At 38.5% G+C, this 16,402-nt stretch overlaps 1 protein-coding gene across 1 annotated transcript in view; it reads right to left on the reverse strand.

Moving 5' to 3' along the window:
• Positions 1–16,402, reverse strand: part of ntrk1 (neurotrophic tyrosine kinase, receptor, type 1) — a 59,908-nt gene that overhangs the window by 4,384 nt on the left and 39,122 nt on the right. The window contains exons 14-16 of the mRNA XM_085423842.1: positions 14,621–14,793; positions 5,534–5,774; positions 2,864–3,022 (exon numbers count right to left, since the gene is read on the reverse strand). Of these exons, the coding sequence (XP_085279968.1) occupies positions 2,864–3,022; positions 5,534–5,774; positions 14,621–14,793 (573 nt within the window). The remainder of the gene's footprint in view (positions 1–2,863; positions 3,023–5,533; positions 5,775–14,620; positions 14,794–16,402) is intronic.

Genomic DNA, 16,402 nt, shown 5'->3' on the forward strand with positions numbered 1-16,402 from the left:
TAAAGTATCTGAGACTGTAGTGAAAATGTTTTGTTTTGCAAGTTTAAATTCTGTGAAGGCACCAAAACATTTCAGGCTGCTATTTACAGAAGTATTTGCATTAGCGCATGTTCAAGAATGAAGTTACTTCAAGCTGACTTCATTTATTAAAAGAACAAAAGACTCAACAAATTACTTACAAACTCCACACAACAGTGAGAAAAGTTCTTTCTTATGCTCTGATTAAACTTTATATAAACATTGTCTGCCTTTTTTACATCTGCAAGTACGAACCACGACGCAAACTACAATTAGCTTGACTAGCTTGTTACCTTGTTGTTAGCTCGTTGACTAGCTTACCTCGTTTGCTTGTTAAAAAAAAGTGTAACAAAGGAAAAGTAGGCTGTCAAGTTGTGCATAAGTGAAATTTTTTAAAGATTTCAGTTAACTATTTTTCTGTATCCTACTTAATGTTGCTTGCTAGTATATGCTATTAGCAGAACAGTCAGAATTTAAATTAAACATGTTTTCCACAACATGCCGACCACCACTCATGCAGTTTGTTTTAATTGTTTTGACATTATCTTAATAAATAGTTGAAATCAAGAAATGTAAGCACACAGTGTTGAACTCGAGGCTAAAAAAGTGAAATACTAAAGCCTGAACATGCAGCAAGGAAGCACTCTGAAACCTGGACCTAGCAACTCTTTCTGGGCAAAGCTACATACATTTACACAAACCACATAAAAAGGATATCCAGTTTATGTCCAGCAGTCATGCATAGATCATAATCCTTAAAAATAAAGCAATTGGTGAATCCTTGAGGGGTAATAACTGCAGTGAGTGATTTTTCTTTCCTACAAAAACTTTCACATATCATTTTTGGAAACATTTTTAACATTTGGTAAAATTGCTCATTTGAAATCCGACGGAAAATTAGAATGGAGGAGTGATATGATGTGCATGTCTGCATATAAAACATAACGTTCAGAAAAAACCACTGTGAACTGGACGAGACTGCCCAGCTACATTCATAGCTGTAACTACCGGTAGCTATAAGGTTACCAAAGTCTGGACCTTAGTAATTAAAAGTAAGTAAATACTGTATATTGTTATAAATCACGACGTGAGATGGCTTTTATGCATGACTCAGTGAAATGATAACTGGTTGTTGTAGGTATAAGGAGTGAATCAGAGACACAGGAGAGTCAGGGCCGGTAGCCTTCTCCTTTGTGCCATTTTAATTTCAAGTAAAAGAATTTTTTTTATTTCATGGTTTTATATTGTCTATAAAACAATTGTCTCATTGTCGCTTTTACAGAGGTCTGTAAAAGAGACAAGCTGTATAAAATCAAGTCCTCAGTGTTTAAAATTTATGGTTTTGATTGTATTGCAACTCTAGGACCTTCTAGCACAGGTGCTAACCCTAAAATATTAAACATTACAAGAAAAACAAAATGTGGACCTCTCTAATTTCTAAAGCCTGGTTACACCCATGGCCACACTGTGAATGGTTTTCCTCCTTTCTAGCCAACCAGTGGGACTAAACTAAACTAGTTATTTGCTCCAGCTTCATGTGATTTCCCAATAAATAAGTGCTGTCAGTCTTGTCATCTAAAGAAACTATCAAACCTAACATGTTTGGTCCAGACTTACTTTTCAGTCTGACATAAACTAACACTTCAAAATGTGAAACCTCTCCTTGACCCGGGTCCAGACCAAACAACCAAAGTCTTGGAGGGACTTTAGTCCAGATCCAACTGAAACTTGGTTTTTACACTACTACACGATATCATACCATGACAGCAAATCAAATTTGTACTGAAATAAGGTGTGTTGACATCAAAGTAAAAAAAACTACTCAAAGTGACACAGCTCACAGGTGTTTATGGCTGAGTGAGAGAATGCCATAGACATCATATAAAGAGGAAGGACTGGCGCTCTACGATAACCCCACAAATGGAGGTTGTCCCACCCTTGACCCCAAATGAACCAATTAATATTCATGTTGTTGCACTGCGCATTTGCACATTAGACTAGTTTTAACAGTGAAGTTGCAAACATCTACTACTTCTTGTTAATTTAATAAATATTTATTTGGTTTATTGTATCCATAACACGAACCAATATGGAATCTGTTCAGTATTTTCAGAAATTAAGCTTTTTTGGTTATGGTATTTTAGGACACAGTCACCACACTTTCTGAAGCTTTTTCAATTAAATTTGAAGGTCATTTTTATATCCAGGTGACCAATTAAAATTCCATTCATTTAGATTAAAAACTATGTGCTGATTGAAGGCTAACTGGTGCCATCAGGCACATGCCCATCATCAGAACAGTCAGTGTGAAGTACAGAGAGCGCACAACCCATGTAGGTAGAGACAGCAGGATGAAGGTACGTTGCTTTAAGTTCTTCACTGCACTGCGGTGTGAAAGCAAAGCTAGCTGGAACAAAACTTTGATAGCACTTTCTATTAAAGCTTAGTAATAAAGTGGTAATAGTAGGGTAAAAAGGCAGAAACAAGAATGATATAATTAATAATAATTTGGTAATTTCTAAGTTATTACGACTCAATTACAAAGTAATAATCAGTTAATAGCCACAGTTATGGGCCCTTATTATCTCATTACATAATGTTAGTGGAATATTACTATGATATTACTTTAATATCAACTGGTCTTACTTTGTAATTGAGGTGTAATAACTTTTACCGCATTATTACACTCTTGTTTCTGCCTTGTTACCCTGCTATTACCACATTATTACATGAGTGTATGTGCCTTGTTACCACGTTATTACCACATTATTACCAAGCTGTAATAGAAAGGGCTACCGAAATTTTGCAACGCAATTTTATAATGTTTTTTTCCACTGCAACCCACCTCGCTATTGGACAGCTGATACCATGGCTGTTTCCCATAGGTGAAGATCTCCCAGAGGACCACGCCAAAGCTCCAGATGTCGCTCTCCGTCGTGAACTTCCTGTACATGATGCTCTCAGGGGGCATCCAGCGGATTGGGAGCATTGTACGTCCACCCACCTGAAGATAAAGAACCGAATACTAAGTGAACTTTAATTATGGAAACCTTAATTAGCTTTGTTGATGAGATTAAATCTTAAATAGATTTTCCTTTCCACTCATCTTGAGCTGCTTATTACAAGCTGGGAGACCAGCTTGAAATCAAAAATAGGCAGACTGTTTAAAAATTATTACAGTAGTTTCATGCAAAATAAAAAAAGGAAAAGAGATTAACCGCCACAAAAATAATATTAGACAGTCTCTTAGGTTGTAATTTTTATTGCATTTATGAGATCTCAACATGCTGTTAATGAGTAAAACCCTTTCACGTGAAAACAGGAATGAACCTTTCTCACTTCTGAAAAAAAAACCCTGCTGTAACAGATTTGAGCGATTTTCAAATTCTCAAATCCCACCAAGGGGAAGCAACATGAAAAAGTCCAGTGCTATTATTCAGCCGGTTTGACTGTAGTTTTTAAAAGTACACACTCCACAGTCTCTCAAAGGTTATGCTGCGATTTACAGATCCAAAATGCACGACATACTCTGCTCCTGCAGTTTAAATCGCTTCAGGAGAAGACAAAGCACATGTGCTTCTTATCTTAGTGTATTTTTCAGAATATGTATTATGTAGCTTAATCATAATAACCCATTAGTCATTTTTAACAGAATTACAGTTGATTAGGGCATGGTTTTTCTCCTTAGACAACATCATGTTTTCACCCTCACACAAGAAAAATTGAAATATCTCTTCTTACGAGACTAGAGAAGTTCAATATTAGTATTTGATCTATAATACTTCAAAGTACAAATCCAAAACACTGAGTTCAATAAGAGAAGGAGTGGGCCTATTATACCTATTCATTCTCCTCTCTGAGTTTCAGACAGTTTTTTCTACTCCCGGTTTGTTATGATGCAGCAGAGAGCAGGTGTTCCAAATAGCGGTCATCTCATGAAAAAAGCTCTGGCCGTGAACACAGAAGCCCGAATTACCTGTTCCTGCTCAAATATTTGATTTGGGTGAAGCAGCCAAGCGAGCTCAAACAGTTGCTTTCAGGTAGTGGACGAACTGGTATAAGATAAAAAATGATTATTTTGAACTCTGAATTGTGTTAAGCTGCTTTAACAGACCCAAGGATAAATGTATGAAGATGAAAATGAGGGTAATAAAAGTCAAATAAAACAGTACAGCTGTGTTTACACATGCACTGCAGCCCTCACTTTTCAGAGAAACACAAGACAGAAAGGAAACAATCTTTAACCTGCAGCCTCACTTGTCTGCGTGATGTCAGATTGGGAATTCACAGCTTGTGAGTGGTTGCACTGTTTCCAGATTAAGTATTTCCAGTACCGAGAGCAGATCAGAACCCCTGCTGTGTGTTACATGTGATAAAGGAACAGCGCACCTTGATTTGTTTCAAATACATTCACACAGCAGCAGGATAACAGCAGTCTTCAGTTGGGTTTTTAAAAATATACCTAACTATTATTTTTATTGTTTCATATACTGAATTAGAGCTTTTCACACTCACATATTTCACAAGATTATAGTCAAATACTCAGAGTGACAACAAGGGTTTTGCATCTTTAAACTTTTGGCTGGAAGAATATAAGAATATCTTTTGGCTGTATATAAATGATGGCCATGATGGCGCCCGTTGTTTCAAGTCAAGTCCTGTTTCTAACAGTTCAAGCTGAACATTTGCTCATCACCATCGAAGCTTTTGTAAATCACTCTTGATGAGTTGATTGCTAGCGCTACCATCGTTTATTGTCATTTTTCACTTTAATGGTGACCATCATCTACAAAATTAATATCCTTATATTCATTAATGGCTGAAAATAGCAACATAATAAATAAAGATATCAGGAAAATGTTCACTGAGGCCACAACGTGAGAAATAGTTTCACTTTCTCACAGACTTCTTTACAGTTTAACTTCTCTCAAATCTGCTGGCCATTAAAGAATGTAGCATTAATGAACTTCCACACTGGAACTTCTAGTTCTTGCTAACCAGTTAACAGAACTACAGTCTAACACATGCAGGTTTGTGGGGGTATGTACGAGGGAAAAAAGACCCCCAAAAACACAGATGAATTATGTATCATGTAAAATGTATCAAATGAAATCTCTGGGATTCTAAAGAAGTGGAAATCTGGTTTCACTTGTGGAACCAGAATATTATTTGCATGATGTGTCCTCCTGTTGCGACCCAGACTGCAACAAAGAGGGATTAGCCTGGAAACCAACAATGGAGTAATTGCAGTTTGATTGCATGTATTCATGATACGGTTTACATACTTCAAACTTCCTGTTGTTGAAACGTATTAGATCGGCGTCAAACAGTGTTGTTTGCAGTAAACTGAAATAGCTGAAATCTTGCTTTTAATGACAAATACGTCAGAGCAGATAAAACAGAAACAAATGGCAAGGTAGTAGTGAAGTAAAGGAGTAATATTTCTGTCTCGTTTAAATTTACAGTCCCATTAAGAATAACAGTCAAGTATTCCTTTTATGTTTCAGCTGTTTACCCGATAGTAATCTGTGCTGTAGATGTCTCTGGACATGCCGAAGTCTCCGATTTTGACCACCAGACCCTCTCCAACCAGACAGTTGCGAGTTGCCAGGTCACGGTGAACGAAGTGCAGCGATGCGAGGTAGACCATGCCTGAGGCAATCTGAGCAGCGATGTGCAGCATCTGAGGGAGAGTGAGCTCACCCAGCGGGGGCATCTTGGACTCGTCCAGGATGTGAGCGTCAGGGCCGTGAGCTCTACAGGGGGCACAAAAAGGACACACAGCTGCTTTAATCCACATCTGTTGGTCTGAATTTATTTTAATATTTTAGCTTCATCAAAATGTAGGAAGATCGCAAGGTGAAAGTAAAAATACCACAGTTTCAAAATCTATTTAAAAGAGTTAGCGGCACAGTGTACCTAATGCATCCAAAGCAAATGTTTTGGTGTGTGTTACTCTGCTTTATGTGGCATTATTAGACCGTCGATACAGATGCACAAGTGTATAAGCAGCAGTTTATTGTAGCTGGATGAGACAGAGGTGGATTCAGCTTCTTAGTACACAAATAATTAAGTTCTAAGATATTGGGGGTGGGTTTGAGTGCTTTTCAAAACAGTCACAGAATGAGGCTGAGCAGTCGTGAGACGATTAATGCCATCGGTTCCAAGGAAACACAAAGTTCTGCATTCACTGTGTGGACTTTTCTCTTACTTATATAAAAGATTCTGAGAAGTTTAGAGAGGAAAAGAGTGCACATCTGAAAAGCACTACTCTTTGCAGAAGGTCACACGGAAATAGGTTGGGGGCACTGATATAATCTTTAACAATGTGCTGCACAGTTTTAAAAGTGTCTTTAATGTCAAATCTGAATCTGAAAAGTAATTACTGCTGTCAAAGTAGAGGGGAAAAGTAGAGACAATTTAGTAAAAAGAGTATGAAGTGGATTTACACAACTTGGGTATTTTCAAATAAAAAGTGTATTTCGTTATTTTCCAGACTAAGAGAACAACAGAAAAAAAGTCATATTTTTAAAAAACAAAACTGACTAAAGTTGTCAAGCAGCACAGGCACAGGATGACCCAACTTGTTTGAAGGTTGTCTAGTCTTCAAAAGACTTTATATTGAAGTAAGCAGGATAATAATATTTACATGAAGTGAAAAGGTACATTATTGATACCTTCAGACAAATTTATTCTCTGCATTTGATCTGTTTCAGCAGTAAGTCTGTGCTTTACTGTCACGTAAAGAGCGACTTCAGGTGTCATGCTGCAAATGAAACACCCTAATGAGACTCCTCTTTGTTTATAGTGTACAATACTGTAAGTCATTTCTGCTCATTAACTATTTGATGACCTATTTTCCTTTTCTCTTGAAATGAATACTTTATTAAATGCACTTTTTCTGCATTAGATGGGAACTTCTGACCACTGTGGACCGTAAACTGAATGAACTCGACATGCTGTGATATTCTTCTCTGTTGCTGGTGGCTGTGCAGGTTATCAAACACTTGAATGAGCAATTCAGGCTTTTGTATTTTTTTGCTGTAACTATGGCACCAACCTTGGGTGACCTGAAGGACGATGACCTCAGCACGTAATCTGCAGATTGAACATTTGTGACATATACGAGCTCTCTAGAACTCCCCAGACATGGTGAGCACGACCACACCATAATAAAGCCATTTAACAGTGATGCTTAATCAAAAACACAAGGCTTATAATACGCCTACAATTGATTTGCAATAATGCAATTCAGAGATGCAGAGTGCATTAACTCTTCATGGTTTTCGTGGACCATAAACACCCACTCTCACGTCCAACTCCTGCCTAAATGAGCAAATCACAGCTGATGTGTCTCCATCCATCCTAATATCTCTCCTCTCCACTTTGTCCCCTCCTTACAAAGGAAGTTGTCTATACAATCACTATTAGTTTAAAAGGCAGGTGGCAGGGTGGGAAAGCAGCTGCATTGTGGGGTCTCTCGGACATCTCACCCATGCTGTCTGCTGAAAATGCGATTTCCATCCCTTCGTGAACATATATCTCGGGAAAAGTCTGTTCGCGCGCCTCTCTGTGTGTTTTCATTTCCAATCTGCCTCCTGTGGAGGACACCTGGCAGACAGCATCAGCGCCGTCTGCTCTAATCGTAGCGTCAGATGGTTGCCCAGGTGCCAAGTGAGCGCTATTCAGCACTGACCCTTCTCCTCCAGCTCCCCCCAGAGGTTTGCAAAGGTTTTTTAAATGATTGAAAAACAGATTTTGAAGCTCTTCTGTCACCATGTTATGCAACAATTCAAGTGTTATCATTTGTTATCATTACCTAATTTGCCACATAACCCCTTCTCCAGATAAAAAAATCAGTTCATTGCACAGTTCAAGGAATCTTCTCTATTTCTATCCAAGTGCTAAAACACTTGGATAGTTGAAATTCACTCTCATTTAAGATTATTGATGCGAGGACTTCTTATAAATAATAAAAACTGACCCATGCCTTGACATGTTGTGAGTTATCCAGGAGATTCAGCTCTTACATTTCTCTCTCTTTGTCTCTCCTTCAGTGTCTTCGGTTACTTTTCTTGTGATGGTATGAATGTTTGGCTTGAGTTCTTGTATGTCTGTGTTTTTCACTCATCTGTGAGTCACTCTTTGCCTCCCTGGGTAATAATTTGCATCTCTTTATCCATACTGTAAATTTACAATGCTGTTTTTACTGGTGGGTTGCTATCACTTGTAAGGCACCAGTGGCTCACCTAAGGGCCCTGGGAATGGTTTATATACACAGTGTTTTATGTATAGTATGCAATTTTAATCAGAAAACATTTCTTCTTCTACAACACGCACAATCCCCCACCCGTCACGTACACAGTAACAATTATTTTCTTGTCAGCAGTCACTCAAATGAATTATGTGGCTCTCAGTTGTTTTTACATCACATTTGATAAAAACCACAGTGTTTTTTCACATTATTGTTCGAGCTGGTAAAAATCGAACCATGCAGCAACATCTGTGCGTGAAGAAATGAAGGCACCGCCAGAGCGGCAGAGAAACTGCAGTTCCTCTGATGGACACTTGTCATGTCCTCATGTGACATTGGTGCTTTTCAGGGCATTTTAAATGCAATGATCACACATAAGTTTGCTCACTTTGTGGTTAATTCTATTAACAGACCATCCATGAAGTCTTTGCTCTTGTTTTGGTGAGTTAAACTCGAGTACTGTATTTTCTGTGTTACGTAGAATTAATTAGGCAGGTATCCTTGTTCAAATAAGTCATACTATTTTTTTTCTTTTGCTGATAAAGCTGAAATCTTTGCTACATTCCTCTTTTATGCAGACATTTTTGGATCCAATACCAAGCTGCACATGCAGGATTTGAATGGAAAAGGCAAACAGGCTAAAAGTACTGAGCTAATTTAGTCAGTTTCCTGCCACTGAGGTAAACAGAAACCAAATTACAAGGAACCTGACTAGACAGGAGTGTATTATTGCTTTCAGTTCTTTTGGTCGGTCTGCATTTTCTGTAAAGGCTGTGAAACACTGTACGCATCAACATCAGAGAGCAGAATACAAATTTCAAACATCAGTTTTATCAGCATTGATTTGGTTTGATTCTCCTGTTTCCACCTTGCTTTCCTTTTGTATGAGTTTTCTGTTATGTTTTTTTCTTCTTTCTAACTTTTATTTGTTTCTATAATGTTGATGTTATATATTGTTTTGTTTTTAGGTTGCTTTTAAGATCTAGTTGGGGACTACAGATGAAAACTAGCCCATGGCTAACTCTGGTGCATTTACAGAAATGCTTATTGATGAGTTTTGTCCATAAATGTAAATAAATAAATAAATAAAACACCAATCTTTATCTAGCAAACCAGTGGAGGCGTTTTCTGCGGTACGCATCTAAACAATAATGTGGCTAAAATGTTATTTCAGGACTACAAAATTAGGCCATCCCCTTATTCACCCCATCCTCCCCTCCCAGGTCTCCCTGCTGGATGTGTGGACATATTTAGCTTCACAAACCTCTCAAACAACATTTACATGTGTGACTAAGGAGATGCACACCAGCTTACAAGTCTCTAGCTTCCTCCTCACAGTGCCAACTGTTAACTGCGTGAATGACATACAGGTGAAGGTTTTAGCTTGCTGACAAAGAAAATTATGACAAAGAATACAAAGCACCTTTTATATCTAATGAAATGAAAACAAGACTACAATACATCTACCTGGCATGGAAATTAACAGACTAAAATGCTTTTGGTGTAATATCTGGTTCTTGTTGTTTGTCAGCTGCTTTGGTTCGAGTGTTTTAATATGTGAATAAAGTTTGGTCAGTTTTTCTTAGAGCAGATGGGTCCAGTGTTGGTGAGTTTCAACACTGGAATGAAATTAATTTCTTCCTGTTTCAAATTCAGCAAACTGGTCCATACATTTACCGACACATTAGGTTCACAGAATCGTAAGAGGAAGGGAATGGAAGAGAAATTATGATGTAAAATAATTAATAGATGATGTTAAAGGTGAGCTGGTAATTCATGTGAAATGCTTGACTTGAAAAGAAACACACGCCAAATTTCAGAGAGATTTAAAACCACCCTGGCTATTTCTGGGTCTCCAAATCATCTAAACACCGTTCAAACAGGACCTCGGAAACCTTACAGTGTGGAGAGAGAGGAAACGCAGCCGCCTCAAAAATATCAAATATAATAGTCTGTGAAGTCGAGCACAAACACTTCCACGGCTGTCCTCATGACTCCTTGTGGCATTTCTACTTAAACACACAAAATCCACCGATACGCCGAGTGACCGGCGGAACCGCACATGCTGCACTGAGGTCAGCTGAGTGGGTTTAACTTTTAAACACACATCAAGTTTGAGTGATAAAAGCAGTGCAGCTCACAGATGGCAGCTTTTAAAGAGCTGCAGTCATTTATCTGTGTGAGCGAGTCCCATTTTCAACATCTGAAGCACATCTAAAAGCAGTATATGATCATTTAACAAATTACATATTATGATGTTGTTGTAAACAGATTCAAGTGTTGGTACTTGTGTAAGTGGAGGTTGGCGCACAAAAAGATAACGTATGACAACACTGTAAAACAGTTACATGATGTAAAATACGTCTAACTGCTAACAAAGACTCTACATTAAATTAATAAACAGGTTTAAATAGCTTTTAACTACATTTATAGTTTAAAAAATGTGAAATGTTTGCAGAGCGCTTATAAACCAGGTGGTTCTGACCTGCAGGGGCTTAATGGAACCAGCAGGGGGGAAGTGAGGGCTGAGACAATGGGAAACACAGTTTTTAATTCTTTGGTCTTAAAAAGCAGGTAATGAAAAATGAAAAACACCTGAGGTCCAGACTCAAATATTTAAAACTAGGATATTCAGTACTAGAGATGGACCGATCCGATATTACGTATCGGTATCGGTCTGATACTGACATAATTACTGGATCGGATATCGGAGAGAAATTAAAAATTTAATCCGATCCATTAAATATCAAAAAAGCACCTCACAAAACTTGCAACAGGGCGTAACTCTCCTCATAACCGTAGCACGTCGGAGCCGTGTGCTCACCTGATCAGCTGTGTGTATTTGTAGCCTTGCTACCAAACCGGCATTTCATCTCCGAGAAAGTTATCCCAGAGAGAAGTAAAGCAAGTGTGTAAGTTCATCTCTGAATGTTTATAAAGCATTCCCACGTTAAGCTTAACAACCGATATATGGAGCGACTGCCTCTCTCTCCCTGCCTCTGCTGCTGCTACTTCAATCATGAAACTGATCAATGATCAGCTGATCGGCTTTTCTGTCGCGAGTCCGTGTCTCTTCTTTGTTTTTGGCCCACTTTGCACCAGAAAGAGGAAACCAGCAGCTGAACAACAGCACCACGTTTAAGCTTGATAAGCTGTTGTTAGAATTTATTTAATATTACTTTCTACACCAGGATCTTTTTCTACGTAGCTGACGCTGGTAACTGTGCAGGGGCGGATCTAGCAAAGTTTAGCCTGGGGGGCCGATAGGGCATGAACAGGGAAAAGAGGGCACAAAGACATACTTTTCTTTCTTATTCTCATTTAAAATGTCTCGCTTTTAATAAATAATTATCTGAATCTTACACCCAAAGTTTTAATCTTGTGTAAAATGTATAGATGTCCATTACTGTATATAGTAACTATTAAGTTTAATATACCTAGTAATATCTAGTAAGCTATAGTACTTTTTCCTTTGGGAAGGTACCATCTGTGCATTCTGCAGTTCTGTTGAAGAAAGATGTTGAATCTATTTAATTATTCTTGAAAAATTATTTATTTCTGTGCATTTTTTTTCACACTGCATCAAATTAAAGTTGATCACGTCAATTAAGCATCGAGGGAGTTTGCAACCCTATTAGTTAGGTTGCTTAATATTTCTGCTAAGTACTCTTTAAAATACCAGAATAGGGAGGATGGTGTAGGTTTAAGTTTATTAAATTGATCAGTTTTGCTGAACTATGAATTATTTTGGGCGCAGTGTATTTTTTACATACAGGTATAACAGAATAGCTTTAGTGTTGTTGTTTATTTAAACTTTAGTATGAACGTATACAAAATGCAGCAAGATATTAAAAAACAGTTTTATTGATTAAAAAACACTATATGGGATTCATATCGGTATCGGCAGATATCCAAATTTATGATATCGGTATCGGACATAAAAAAGTGGTATCGTGCCATCTCTATTCAGTACATTAACAAATGTTCTTCAGAACATTTTAACTTTTCCCAACCCCCTGAGCCACAGGGCGACCGTGGCTCAGGGGGTTGGGAAAACCCCCTGAGGTTTTCCCAACCCCCTGAGGTTTTCCCGGCCACAGGGCGACCGTGGCTCAGGGGGTTGGGAATCGCATCTGTAACCGGAAGGTCGCCGGTTCGATCCCTGGGCTCTCTGTCCTGGTCGTTGTGTCCTTGGGCAAGACACTTCACCTACCGCCTACTGGTGGTAGGTGAAGGGCCGATGGCGCGATATGGCAGCCTCGCTTCTGTCAGTCTGCCCCAGGGCAGCTGTGGCTACAACTGTAGCTGCCTCCACCAGTGTGTGAATGAATAGTGGCATTGTAAAGCGCTTTGGGTGCCTAGAAAAGCGCTATATAAATCCAATCCATTATTATTATTTTCCACATTTTTTATATCCTGAAAATTATAAAGTTCATTTCTTTCTTGTGAGTCTCCACATGACCATAACAGGCAGCGCCAGGTGAAAGTCGGTGTTACTACTTTGGACTCAAACACAGCATTTAGAGAAATATTCAGACGTTTTGTTATGATACTCAAAACTGAGTGTGGTGCATCCTGCTTCTATCAGTGTTCCTACTTGCACAACTTTACTCCACCTGTGCTTGACTGAATTTAATGGGCATAATTAGGAAAAGAACAGATGCTGTAAGGTTTCAAACTGCAGCCCCCAAAAAACAGGATATTCCTTAAGTGATTCTCAAATGGAGGAAGTTTGGAGGACGTTTCTCTTTTTGGAGATGGAATGAGCCAGAGTGCAGTACTCCTCTACTCCCCGCTTTATGGTAGAGATGGCCATACGGAAGCCCTTCCTCACTAAAAGACAATTGACAGTCTGCTGGGAGTTTCCTAAAAGGCACCTAAAAGACTTCCAGACCACAAAAAACAAGTCCTCCGGTCTGATCAAACAAAGACTGAACCACTTGGCCACATTTCCCATCAGCACATGCGGAGGAAGCCAAAAGCTGAGCTCAATAACACTATCCCTATAGTCAAACAGTGAAAGCAGCTTAACAGTGTTTCTGTCTGCACCAAGACCAGGATAATATAAGTATTCATACCTATTCAGCCCACACAAGATAAAGGTAAAGATGGAAAAACAGAGAGTAATCTCGAATGAAAACTCTCAGGCTGAGGGGAAGATTTACATTTCCCCAAAGCAGTCAGAAAAACACAGAAGTAGTTTTGTGTGCCGGAAGCATCTTGTGCATCTCTGCTCAAAAACTCACTGAGCTGCCTGGCAAAGCTTGGACAATTCTCCCAAAAAGGAAAGCAGGAACCTCCAAAACGTTGTGCCAAATTTGTAGAATTGTTCAAAGAAGGCTTCAGTTTTTACCGCATGTTGGGAGGGTCTCGATATATGTGAAGGCCTGAAAATAAAAAACTAGTCCCAGTGAAACCGTTGGGACAGTGATGACCTCTGCCTGCTAATGTTTCTGGGTGTTTTGGCTTTATGATGTGCAGCATCAGCACAGTGCAGACAGTGTGTACACATAAAGTCTTTCCTTATCTGGAGAGACAATGTGAGAGAGCTTACGAAACTCTGGGGGAGTAGAGTTTTCTTTGATATCAAGTGAAATTAGTAAAAAAACTAATAAATGTATCAATATTTCATACTATTCACCTCAATGATTCTTACACAAGGGCAAATCTGATCTCCTGATGAATTCAATGACAAACTGCTTTATCCAAGTACTAATGGGAGGGTATGAGTACTCTCTTAGTCTTTTATGAAGTTTAGATGAAATAATTGTAAAAGCTGAATCAAGCATCAAATGAGTCTGAAACATAGCAACATGTGAAAAAACCTACAAACCTTCCAAATGCAGTAAATCAGCCGAACAAATCAGCAAACATTCACATGTCACAGCCAGAAACAGTTTTTCTTTTAGCACTTGCTCTTTAAAAATACTTCAGCTTGTAAATGGCAGCAATTAATCAAGGATAAAACATTTACTTAATCAAATAATTGATTAATCAGCTATTCATCTTAGCTTTAGTGATGACTGAATCATATTTATCTGCTTCCGTTTGTGTTGCTGCTGTAACACTGTCACACTTTGATGGCTCGCTGAGACACTTTCTTACTGAGATTTTCGGGGCTTCTGACGAGTCTGCTGTGAAAAAAGGCAATGAGGTGTTTGTATTAACTTCTTTTGTTGCCGCCTCTGCTGCCTTTCATCCAGTACTTTTTCTGAGCCACACAGACGAGGAACATATTCAAAGGCTAATATTTGTTGGGAAAATCTACAACACACTTTATGATCACAGAAAGGATCAGCATTTTGTTCAGCAGGCATGGTCTGATGTGGAGTTTGTACTGTTACATACCGAAGAAAGCGGTTCAGGTCTCCGTGCCTCATGTATTCAAACACCATGGCCAGCGGCTCTCCGTCGGTACAGACGCCGTAGAACCGCACAATGTGCTGGTGTTGGAGCACCGTCAGCAGCTCCGCCTCCCGCTGGAAGTCCTGCCGGGTGGACTCATTTGCGTCCTTCAGAGTCTGTGAATACGTGCAGATTGTACTTTTCCAATAACACTAGAAGCTATATTGTAGTAAACAATTGACCAGGCACTCAGCTGCAGCTCTGGTCCTTATTTACTGCTTTTTTGGGGGGTCAAAAATGAACAACACTGTATTCAAATTCAGTCTTCTTTACTGTGATGTTACAGCTGCCTCCTTATCACACAGCTAAGGAAATAATATTAGTTACTTACTTATGTGACAAACAACTGAATGTATTCATTTGCTATGACATAATAATGAGGCTTTACTTAAATGTAATTATTATTGTTTTTATTTTTGTTTGTAAATTATTTTATAAAGACAATATGACAATACAACAACACTCTCTCGCTCTTTCCCCCCCTCTCTCTCTACACATATATATGTAGAGAGAGAGAGAGAGAATATGAAGACTTAATATTTTGAAAATTTGTGAAACTGTCGTGTGATATAATTTTGGCACCAAAATCTCTGAAGGAAAAATGTGAAAAAAAGATGAGGATGTTCAGTCTGTCTGGCATTATAAAAATGCATTTTTAGATTTAATTTTTAACTTATTGAACTGTAATAAATATCTGAATAATACTTCTGCACATAAAGAAAAATAAGTAAATGTCGGGTTGAGAGAGTAAAACGTTAACTCATTATTTAAAATGACCCCTTTATGGTTTTCCTCATTTTTTGGTCAAACATATCAGACTTGAGGCAGTTTTTTCTGTTCTTGGCTCTGTGTGATGTCATGAGTGGATCCCTCAGACCAGCAGCTCCGGCTGTGAGCAGAGCAGCTGATCTGATATTTTGTTTGCAAGGAGCAAAAAACAAAGAAAGTAAAGTTAATGTTCCCAGACATATGTTAGTTTTGCTATTCTTGTTGGCTAAAGTCGTCTCTGCTTCTGTCATTCCGACACCTGCCACAGCCTGTCAGGGACTGCGTTTGAGCTTTTAGACAGGGGTAAAGAAAAGCATTAAAAAAGAATAAATAAATAAAAAGCAGAGTGTTGGATTTATAGCAAAACACACAAATACAAATGACTTTGAACTGTGACAGTTAGTGTCACAGTTCAAAGCTAGTGCAGGTGAAAAATAAAAATGTAAATTTTTCCTTTTAAAATTTCAAAAGTTCCAAAATCAACAGACAGTGTGGAGCATAAAAGGAGACTGTGTGGTTCATACATTTTAAAAACAGTTTCATTCTTTGTCTGGGCCTTGACTTTCCCTCCTCAGCTCATTGACGATGTGTTATAAAAGCATACGTCTGATTAATGGGATGATAAATCTGAGCTGAGCCATATAATCGCGTTTTTTAATCCGCTGCGGTTTGCATTAACCTGTTGTAACATGAGCCGCGTAGTACATCAGCTGACTGTTCTTAAACAAAAACAACTCTCTGAAACCGCAGGATGTAATTTCAGCATGTGAGTATTAACTGTAAGTGCCCTGTAGCGTCATGTTTGTTAGTGCTGAGAGCCTTAATGAGGACTTTAGGGTTTTTGTTTTTTTTAACATAGCGTAGGATAAAAAGCAGACTGACTCTCAGATATTGTCCTAAAGTCTCAAACTGCAAACCAGTGATATGAGAACAGTGAATTTTACCGTTTGCATAGAA

The sequence above is a fragment of the Rhamphochromis longiceps genome, linkage group LG11 (assembly GCF_057381845.1).
Source record: "Rhamphochromis longiceps isolate RC_006_pf linkage group LG11, R_longiceps_female_GT1.1, whole genome shotgun sequence".
NCBI lineage: Eukaryota > Metazoa > Chordata > Actinopteri > Cichliformes > Cichlidae > Rhamphochromis > Rhamphochromis longiceps.